General features: G+C 29.9%; 1 protein-coding gene across 1 annotated transcript; it reads right to left on the bottom strand.

The window, feature by feature from the left end:
- Positions 1 to 10,632: 10,632 nt before the first annotated feature.
- On the bottom strand, positions 10,633 to 11,110 carry LOC126837800 (deoxyuridine 5'-triphosphate nucleotidohydrolase, mitochondrial-like). The gene is given in 2 exon segments (XM_050571752.1): positions 10,633 to 10,829; positions 10,891 to 11,110. Coding segments are annotated over 2 exon segments (417 nt in total).
- Between the last annotated feature and the right edge of the window lie 1,029 nt (positions 11,111 to 12,139).

Here is a 12,139-nt window from a genome sequence, read left to right as displayed (position 1 = left end):
TATTATAATTAGAAAATTGCTATATGTGTTAACCTTGAAATTAGTAGGCATATGAAAAATGGCTATTAGATCAATTTTTGCTAAATATTGCCTATTCTTTGCCCCTTAATAAATAATTTATATAAGTAAAATAGTTAAATGCAATAAAAAACGTAGTCCTTACAGCGCAAATGAGTATAAAATATTTTTAAAAAATATATATACACTAGAACAAAAGTTATTTAATTTGTTGAATCATTGTGGTCCACTCTGTATACCGAATGAAAAAAATCCCTTTTTATTTCAATTATTGCTACATGTGTAGTTTAATGATTTTTTGTCACGTTATAACATATTGACATTGATTAAGCATAATACAAACTAACCTTTACGGATACTTACTTAATAACTAAAATGTTGGGTACCAATTTGTGTATGCCGGTACAAACTATACTCTATAGGTACAAGACTAGTAGTAAAATTAAGTTGACTAGCGTGAATTTACTAAAAGTGGTACATTTATATTATTATCAACCAATAATTGTTTTTAGTTTGAATTTCAGACTATAAGCTCCACGTAAAGCTTTTAAATTTTAACATTGACCTTAATACCAAATTCAAAAACTTGTAAATTCTTACAAAGATTATCTTATTGTGATACTTTTAAAGCTAATTGAAATGTAAACATTTCTTTATCTATTAATCCACTGTCTTATAAATTACAAAAATGTATACAATAGGTTAGGTATCAATAAGAATCACAATAAAGTAAGGAAAAGACGGTAAAAGTAATTGAGTAATAATTAAAAGTGTTATATACATAAAATTCGGTAAAGTATAATTAAAAAAAAATCCCTAAGAATTGAAATGTACTATAAAAATTCGAATTCTGCATATGGATGAAACTTGTTCAGAGTGAAGTGAAATAGAAAGTTGGAGGGGAAAGAGGCCTCTCAGTTTAAGCATGATCTTAGTTGTAATACAAAGCAGAAAAATACTGCGCACGTGTATTTTTCAAATAATAAAGTTATTTCATTTAAACTAAAAGAAGTAAAGGTTACCTATGAACGAATTTACAAAAGTTGTTTTCAATAGAAAGTATACAGGCATTGAGGCCTTTTAGTAATTTAAAGGTGGATTTTGTTCGGTTAGTTTAAAGTTTGAACGCGACCTATTTATCAGTTCACGAATGAGTAGAAAATAATTTTTAAAATTGATTTAATTTTTATAAAACAAGAGCCATTTATATTACGAAAAAAATAGAATATCTGTATTGATTGGATAGGTTTTAGAGCTCGACGTGTACTTGAAATTAGCGTTAACAATATATTTTATGTCAAATATTCACTTCTATACGTAATTAATTTTTCTTTTTTTTATAATACGCTTAATAAACAATGCATGTAGAACATAGAAAATAATGAAGTTTTAATACAATAATAAAATAATAATCAATCATAATAGAAATCAGTTTTAAACTAGATTACTGGAAAAAAATTAAAAGTTTTTAAGTTACTACAATTATGGGATACTGAGAAGAAATCTTATACTAACAAAATTCCAGAACGTTGCTCTTAGAAAAATCACTAATGCCCTCCTCCCCCCCTTATATATCGAACTATAATTTGCATAAAGACCTCCATATAACAACTGTAACAGAGGAAAATATTCAATTGCTTTTTAAAAACCAATATTGAATATAGTGACCGCGGTAAAAGTCTCAAAGGCTTATATTTAAATTGGTTTGTAAGCTAGTATATCAAGTGTACATAGACCAGTACCCAGTACTTGTGCTTTATACCCATCAAACACAAGTACTTAAATGTGTGTAGGGCTCACTTACTAACTAATTAAAGCTAATAATATTTATTATGTTTCTTTATCCTTAATTCAATGCATTTTTATAAATAAAATAAACTCCCAATTACTAAAATAATTAAATAATGTTATTATAGATCTGAAAAAACGTGTGTAGAACATTTCTATATGCATATAAAATATGTAAAATAAACTTGAAACACCACCATACTTTTAGACAATAATATGTCAAAAATCACTAGTAGATACATGTAGTAAAACAAATTATTACCTATTTAAGAATTTACAATAACATAACAGTACAACTCCTATTAGGTTTTAAATTCTTATGGTAGTAAGTTAAAAAAGGTTTTACTGTTTCTGTTAAAATTGTATTTAGGTACGTACCTTGAAAAACTCCATTGCGAGCTAAGAATACCATTGAATTGCTGTATGGTTTCGCGTTTCTCCGAAATTTTCTTCGAAGCTTGAGTAAAAAATAACTTATTATGATAACTGTTATTTATAATAGACATTATTCAAGTATATTGTATTATTTTACCTGGATCTGACATTTCTGTTCCGGTAGGTAATCAGAAATACGATTGGAGTATAATATTATTAGATTTCAATGTTTTAAAATACGCAAAAACTGTTAATTCGAAGAAACAATTTAAAACGCAAAATAAACAAATGCCGTAAATCGGGAAATATTGTCACGAGATAGCATTCGGCAGCCGTTGATAGAAATGATACATAACCTCAAAACATCCACAGAAACTTCATTGCATATAGCATAGGTACTCGGGTGTAGGGGGAGCACGACACGGAGGTTACACCTCAAAGAGCCACTCGAAGGGGTACCAACATATACAATATTTATAAAAAATGCACGATTATTATTCGTGTATGTTGTGCGGCTAGTATTGTTTATTTAAAGGGGGAAACTTGTACATTTCATAATTAATGCAATAAGGCATGAACTATTTTTAATTCACTGTGTGACCTGTCTCCTGTTTTGAGTTTTTTTATTTAAGTTATAATCAAATCAGTTTCTATTATTGAAATTTATATTAAAAAAAACTGAAAGTATATGAAACAATATTTATAATATTATATTATAGTGATAATTTACCAACAATAAATTGTCTCTTGAGTTTGTAAAAAAAATGTTTTTCAAAACATACTTACACGTTTTATAATAAGTAAAGCAGAATGTTCATTGATCAAATTTCAATGAAATTATACTTTTTTTTTAAATTATTTAATACCGATGTATTATACCTATCTATTTAAAACAATACATCGTGAATACCTCATACGAAACTATTCGATACCCGACAATAAAATTAAACACATTTACTTAAATACTTTACAACTTCCAATAGGCAATAACACAATAATAAATTATAGTTAAATATTATTTAATTTTGTATTATATATTTTCAGATCTGTGTATTAGTTATCATGTTATATATATGCCGAAAATAATAATTCCGAAAAAATAGAACCAAAACATATATTAACCGAAAATATAATAGCCGAAAAATATTTAAGTCGAAAATAATATTTTCTAAAACTATTTAGGTCGAAAATAATGTCATCGAACGTATTTTAGCTGACACTTAGTATTTGAACAGAACCTTATAAGTTATAAATTATAATAGTATACAAAAACACTGTTACAAGCGCCGTGTGACCGCGTTGTGTCTACTGTCTACGCTATTTTTATAACATCTGTGATAAGTTCCATTTGTTATTGAAATATACAGCTATTTTTTATTTTGTGGTTGATATTTTTTTTTCATATATACTACCAATGCTTAATTGTTAGTATTTGTTTATACTTAGCTACACAATAGTAAATTCAAACAGGGACAACCTATGGTAGACTGGCGCCTTGCCGATGCTGAATAAAATGTTTATATATTATTTAGCTGGCAGTAGTTTTTTGGGGTCTAAAATAACCGGTATGGTTCTTTTGGATCTAGATATGATACACTCATCAGACTTATCACTAATGTCCAGCTAATATATAAAATAGATCACTCCATTTTATGTGTAAACAAGGTCAGATACAAGGGGAAGGCTGGAGTTAATAGTTAATAGTTTATAATACAATCTATATTAAAATAAATATAAACCAAGTCAAACTATAACGAATTTATGAGTAGTAAATTCACATGACTTCTTAAAAACAATCCAAATTAACTCAGATGCTATAATATAATATACATAATATTATCATTGATTATCATTAATCAAAGATATTATGTATAAATGCATTAACAACAAAAAAGTTCAAATATATTAAATTTATATTTATAAACACAGATTTCCTTAATTCACACTATTATAATGTACAAGTTAAAAGTTAGCTATAACTTAAATTTAAGTGACATGTGTATTGGCGTTGTCGATTGCATTATCTAGATGTTTTTATACATGTGCATAGAGTACACAAGGGTTTCACAAAATGATTGATACTTAGTGTGTGATATTATAATTAACGTGAAGTGGGTCTCTACGGTTAAAAAGTTATTAACGAAACGTTAATATTACTAAGTTTACTATGGTCAAGTTTATACAAACTAACGGTTCGTTACCAACTGCGGCCATCCATCACTGATGTTAAATAATTATGAGATTTGAGCTATCAAAAAAAAAAATATAATGGTTCACACGTTGGCGGTGGCCGGTACTTAACAAAAGACTGCAAGGAAATAGTTTTTACTAAAAAAAATGACGATTTTACTGTTTTATCTATTTTTAATGTTATAATTATTAAAATTTATTTTATTATTGACCACGATTTAATAAAAAATGGTATAAATCTACTTTACCGGGCACCCTTTTTTTCGATTATTTTTTTAAATCGACAGTACTTTTAATGTTGATTGCGAATATGTAAAAAATTTGCGCCGCTCGCACTTAGTTTGGAAGTTACAGACTTTTAAAGTTCGCCGAAATCGACATACGTGCGCGCCCGGCACTGCACGTCTACCCGCGCCCGCTGGGTACTTCGTCCGTCGATCGCCGCTCAATTATCATCGGATTCCTCGTCTACCTGCCTCCCGCCCGTCGTGGTCCTTTTTTTTTTTGCATCATAATTTCATCACGCTAATATTTGACTTGTTTGGGATTTTGCTATAGCGAACAATGAACAATTTTTGGCTCGCCCGATGCACATTGTTGAGACTTGAGGATGACTTAGTAGTAAATATTAATGTTTTATCGCGCCCCGCTAATATTATAAAGTATTACGGGCTATTATAAAGCAATACATGTTAATCATTTTTTATAATTTGGTTATTAATTTATATTTTATGATTCTACATATATTAACACAAAATAAATATATAATGCTGTTTTTCTACAAACTCTGATGAAAATTGTGAGGGACACACACACATACATTCATTTATATATATATATAGATAATAAAAATAGAAATAATTAATCAGATAAAAAAATCCAATTTATATAGATGGCCTATAGCATAAGCCAAATGGGTGGAAAATATACACATTTGCCAATTAGCTAAAAATGTACTTTTTTTGGATTTTTATATTGGTATTTATCTAATTCTAACCCCCTGCTTCTGAGTTTTTAATAACTAGTTCTAAGTCAATAAAAAGTAAAAACCTTTATCAAATACTTTTTAGTTGTATATATAATATATACATGGATAGTTCATTCCGATACTCATGAAAATGCACACAAATTAAACAATGTTCAATAACTTCATTTGTTTTATATTTAAAATATATTTGTAATTTAATTGGAGTACATGAAAGCAAGTTAAAATATTATTCAATTAATATCGTTGCAATATACATAATTTTTTTACCTAAGTATTATATTAATAAATAAGTATCAATAATATAAAAATGTATAATTATTTATAATAATAGAGTAAAAGTATTTAAAAACAATAATTATTATTAATAGCATGAGTTAACAATAAATCCTGTTGAGTAAAATGAAATGTTTACAATGAACATAGTAACAATGTCTACTATACAATAGGGGTTTTAATAAAAATATAATATTTTCTACAAAGTTACTGTTTTTATTTTTATTGATATACAATTTGGAAATTACATTTTTTGCTATTACTCCGTTATAATATGTGGTGTCGGCCGCACAACATACACAAATAATAATCGTACATTTTACATAAATATTGTACATGTTGGTATCTCTTCGGGTGGCTGTTTCTCGATATTCAGTAGCTGTTTGTCGAGTGGCTCCGTGTCGTGCTCCCGACACGGAGCCACCCGAAGGGGTACCAACATAATATTATACAATATTTATATAAAATGCACGATTATTTTTTGTGTACGTTGTGCGGCCGATACCAAGTATTTATAACGGACTAATACAACAAAAAAATATGTACCTAATTTCCATATCGTATAGTAAACATTGTTACATAATGTTAATTGTAGACTTTTTCAATTTACTCAAGAGGATTTATTGTTGTCTCACTTTATTAATTATAATCAATAGGTTTCTAAATAATTTTACTCTATTATTATGAGTAAAATTATTATTACTATTAATTAAATTACTATATAATTTTTTATCATTGATATTTAATTATTAATATAGTACTTAGGTAAAAAATTATGTGTATTGTAACAATATAATTGAATAATATTGTAACATTATGTATTCCAATTAATAATTGTTTAAAATATTTTTAAAAAATGATGTTATTACACATCGTTTAATTTGTGTGCATTTTTATGAGTATCGGAATGATATGTTCATGCATATAAATAAATATTTGATAAATATTTTTACATTTTATTGATAAATTTAGAACTAATTTTTTAAAAGCTCATAAGCAGAGGGTTAAATTAACACCGAACAAATTCAAAGGCATTATAGTTCTCCCAGGTTAGTAGAAGATATAATATTAGTGGGACGCGATAAAATATTATATTCTACTAAGACATCCTCAACAATGTGCGTCGGGCGATCCAAACATTTTTCATATATAGCTATAGCCAAATCCCAATCAAGTCAAATATTAGCTTGGTTAATTTTTTTTTTCATGTTAGTTTTAGTATAAACTTTTTCTTGCTGTCTTTTGTTATGCACCATCAACGAGTTGAACCATCTGATTTATTTTTCGATCCAACTCAAAACTTATAACTATTTAAGATCAATGATGGATGGCCGCGGTTGGTTTGTATAAACTTGGCCATACTAAACCTAATCATATTAACCAAAAAACTTTATAACCGTATGAGACGCACTTCACGATGAACTTCAATATCAGGCACCAAGTAAAAACATATTTTGTGAAATCCTATTGTACTCTATACTCATGAATAGAAACATACTAGATAATACTACCCAATCAAAATATAACATACATTTTTGTTTTAGATAACTTGTACATAAAAGTGTAAAATAAGGAAATCTGTTTTTATAAATATAATTTAAATACATTTGAACTTTCATGTTGTTTGGGCATTTATATATATTATAGCACGCTGTGTTAATTTGGATTGTTTTTAAGAGGTCATGTGAATTTATTACTCATAAATTAACATTTTAATTTGACTTGGCTTTTAGTTTTTTTTTTATTTGAAGAATCGCTGTAGTCAAGGATTTACAGTTATAATAAAACTAATCGATAGTAGTGATAGCAATTTGAGTGAACTCAAATCAGATATCGAACGGCAGTTTGCTCCAGATATTCATTTGAAAGATGAACAAAAAGTAGAAAATTATAAAAAAAATTTGTACTTGTCAATAAATATCAGTAGGTATATATTTTTTATATTATTTTAGGGATTACTACATTATCATATAACCAATCCGAGAGTACCGTTGTCCAATATATTCGGTCACATGAAAGCAATCAAAGAAAATCGTATGATCGTCGAAGACTATACCATTAGCGATGCAACCTTTAACAAGTTTTTATAGCGTTTTCAAGATCAATTTCTTCCGACTCCTCTTCATTGAATTTGTCATATTCGGTCGTTATCTGCTTAATTTTTCGATCCTTCTGTCCAGCTTCAATCCTAACGTTACTGGGCGGTGGATTAGACTGATTCTGGTCTGGTTTGTAGTTGTTTAGGCGCTGCAAATTGTTTTGAACTGATTGGTCACTTCTGCCTTCGTTTCTCTTTGTTTCGATTTCTTTTAATTTTTCCCAAATGGGTAAGAATTTTTTTTCTGGACAAGTCTGAATGTAAGCCTGCACGGATATCGGAAAATGTTTGGTGATAAGGTTGATTGATTGTTCTTCATCCATTTTTGGAAAGTCTAACTGCTTAAGTTCGGACATCCAGTAATGGAAGTGACCTTGAAATCCGGATTGGATTGGTTTTTTACCAGCTTCCGTACATTTTATGAAGATATCCCATTGTTGGCTTTCCGAAAAAAAATTCTTTAAAAACATAGTTTCGAATTGGTCGAGATCGGGAGAAGTGTCTTTTACTACGCTAAACCAGTTTGCTGCCTTGTTGCGTAAACTGTTTTCTACTACTAGTAAAATCTGGTCTTCCGTTGTTACTTTTCGATGTGTAATGTATCTTCTTAGTTCTTTTATGAATTTTTTAGGGTGTATGTCCCGCTCGTTGCCATAAAATGTTGGTGGGGTCATTTCGACAGGTATGACTCGTTCCGAGGCGTTATTGGTGGTATTGGGTGCACTTTGCTGACACAATACCCTTAATTGTTCAGTTTCCTTTTGGAGTAAGCTAACTTCAGATTCCCTTTTGGCCTTTTCAATAATTAAGTTTGTGTCAGACATGTTTAACAATTGTTGCAGTTCTTCGGTCCTTTTCTTGTGTTCGGTGTTGTTCGCGTCCAGCTCTTTGATGGAGGCGATAATTTTTTTCGTCCATGACTCCAAAGAGTCTATCCTCTTGAATGCGTCATCTATTTTCTCAGTCATTTTGAGCGCGAGACTATTGATCCGGGGTCGAGCTTGAACGTTGGGCGCCAATTGATACGGGTGGCGGGTGCCTTGCCGTGTCGTGTGTTGAATAATAAAACGGATGCTTGATATTACGGTTGTTCTTTATTATTCAGAGGTTTTAGGTAATACAATAAGTAACGGTGAGGGCGGGACTCGCATAAGTTCGCCTCTCACGCTGGGTTAAACGGGCACTATGTACCTCACAGTTATAGTACTATATTGTCCTATCGGGGATACAGAAGTGTGGGGGATGTATTGGGATGACTAGGAGGAAGGTAGGGCAGCTTGAATAAGCGCCTACGGACTCTAGTCACCGGGAGGAGAGCGCAACTTTAATAAGTGACTCTGTATTTTAGGAAGGCCGGCCTTCGATGTGGAATCGTCGGTGGAGCCGTGGGCTTCGTCGGCACGTCTGCTGCGGGTACCGCTTCTGTCGGTTCCGCTGCTGCTGGGGCCGCTGTGGTCGGTGTGGCTATTGCTGGTGTTGCTTGCTACTGCTGAAGTGTTGAGACGCTGGCGGTTGATCGTAGAGGTGTCGGCTTCCAATTGATCCAGTGTATAATGATGCCCGGATGGTTGGAAGAAGACTGTACTGATTATAGGATTGCGGTCGGTATTTATGCTGTTTTCGTAAAAACCCCGCAATCCCATTGGCCGATGTTTTGTTAGTGGTTTTTCGGTAGTTGCGTTTACTATTCGGTACGGATCGTTGGTGGCCTTGAGAAAGGCCGTTTTAGATGTTGTGTTGCACCGTTACAATGACTATTTCCGTAAGTATAGAACTTTAAAGAATAAGGACTATTTGCAATTTTGATCACTAAAAAGGTTGTCCTAGCACACGTTATTTAAAAGGTAAACTTTAACACTTAAAAATGAGACACTAAAGGTAACGCTATTAAATAAATACGCAAGTCGAGATTATACTTTAAAAATAAAGTATAATGGCACAAAACAACAGTCGATACAATATGTTCTCCACCTAGTTAATGCTAAGCGGAGAGCTCTTCCCCGGGCCAAGCCCAAGAGAGTCCTCTTGACATCACAATTTGTACGGCTTTAAATAATAGAAATAAATATAGTTTTGGCTGTATAAACATTTTAACTGTTTGCCATTTGGCCAAGATACATTGCTTAGTTTCATAATTGTATTATAATAATAATAATAATAATACTATTTTCCCTCGCTCCTACTGCAGTCCCTGTTGTTTTGAAAAAATATGTCCTTATTTTTTAAAATCATTATACAATAATAAATATTTCTGTTTAAAAAAAGTATATATATATCCAAGTTCAATATAGAGGCTGTTTAGGATAATGATTAAGGATAGATAGGAGGATTTATATTTTGCCTTATCTTGTATGTCACTAAAATGTAGCAATTATATCATTTTTATAACTTGTAGTACGTATATAATTATTATATATGAAGATATAATATTTATTAAAGCAGTTTTTATTGTAATACTATACATAAATATAGTATCAGAGTGTCAGTAGTGATGATAATCAAGTATTCAACACAAATAAAGTTATTACAATAATAGATATATTATACATAGAATATATACAACACAGTGAAACAATAATACACTAGTAATATGTATAAACTGAATAGAAATACTGAGCCCCGAGCCCTTAGATCAAATGCTATTTATATTAACCCACAAGATAGTAGTAGTAATTTGGGGCTTTACCGCCCATTTTTACAAATTGTAGTAAATTAAACTAGAAATGAATAACAACATCTCTTTATATAGTATAATACCTTTTAATAATCATAATAATTATATTATTTTATGATTTATCAATCTGTATAGTATAAAATAAACTTACATAAAGGTTTTTTGTCTCTATTATTCAAAGCTAAATCAATTTTAAATTACATAAATTCTACCTAACACACATGAAAATTATCCTGAAGAACCGAATCCTTTTTCTCCTCTATCAGTTTCATCGAATGACCGAAGTTCCCTGAGTTCTGGATACACAATTTTTTCACATATTAGTTGTGCTACTCGATCTCCACGTTGAACGATAAAGTCTACATCAGAATGATTGAATAGGAGAATACCGACGTTTCCGCGGTAATCTTGATCAATTACTCCAGCTAGGATTTTAAAAAAAATATATATAACATTTTATTTAGTGATTAGATTTTATAAGCATACCTCCAACATCAATAAAATGTTTCCATGCTAATCCTGATCTCGGTGCAATTCGTCCATATGTACCATGTGGTACCACAATTTGTAGATCGGTCTTAATCAATTATTTTCCATGTGCTACTACAATATATTGGTATGCACTTTTTAGATCGTATCCAGCCGCATGTTGACTTCCTCTAATCGGCGTGTATGCTTTATCGGTTAATTTAGAAAATAAAAGCATCTAAAGTTTTAAACAATCATTCATTCATAATAATCTTTATTTAATTTAACCCTAGCTTCATTTACTAATTTTATCATAGCATCATTCGTTTTTTTGTCTAAACTTTTTTCTAATTTTTTTTCTAATTCATCATTCATTAACGTCATATTTATTTTATTTTCCAAACTAGTGATACATTCTTTAAATGAGTTATTTAATTCAGATTTTATTGTTTCTATTGTATTTTTTGAAACATTAGTTATTGATTCATTATGTGTATTTAGTTTTTTTTCTAAACTATCTTTTAAACCAGTCTGAGTTTCTAAGATAGAATTTTTTATACTATTTTCCAAATCAATTAATTTCGAATTTAAATATTTACCAACTCCGATATCATTGAAATGATTTATATGATGACCAAAATAATCCATTATTAATTTAAAAATAGAGATCTTAACAGTGACAAGGACTTCTTATATACTAAAACCAAAACAAAAAAACTATATTATACGAGTTTACGCACTTTTCGGGTAAATGGCGAATACTCAACTATGCGGTCGTGTATTAACATACAATAAGCACTAACACCAGTTAAATTATCATCAGCTTCTATTTCTAAACGTAAGTCAATTGTAGAAGAAATTTCAGAATCGTTTTGTTTACTAACATCTAAAACAATAATTGGAGCATTTGATAAAAACAATTTTGGACTTAGTATCGGATTTCGAAGTCCATTTTTAAAATATGATTCTTGAAACGATGTATACATATTATATAATAATGTAAAATCGTTGTGCGTAAAATCTAAATTTAAATTATCATAAGGATAAACATTTGAGTTCAGAAACACTTTAATATTTTTCAACTTAGAATGATCAAATTCGCTTTTGTCTGCAGTTATTGAATTGTTACGATTTTTTTGGAGGCCTACAATGATATAACGAGGTTTTTCCAATTTCGTTGATGTTTTTAAATTCCATAGTACATTTTTCGTGTTTCCGAGTTCAGGGTAAGTATATGTTTCAAATGATCTAAATGGTATAAACAAAT

This window comes from Adelges cooleyi, unplaced genomic scaffold (genome assembly GCF_023614345.1).
Source record: "Adelges cooleyi isolate 19-005CV unplaced genomic scaffold, UGA_ACOO_1.1 ACOO_flye_CR_arks_rails_tigmint_CR_PRNA_29, whole genome shotgun sequence".
Lineage (NCBI taxonomy): Eukaryota > Metazoa > Arthropoda > Insecta > Hemiptera > Adelgidae > Adelges > Adelges cooleyi.
This window is presented reverse-complemented; position numbering and strand designations above follow the sequence as displayed.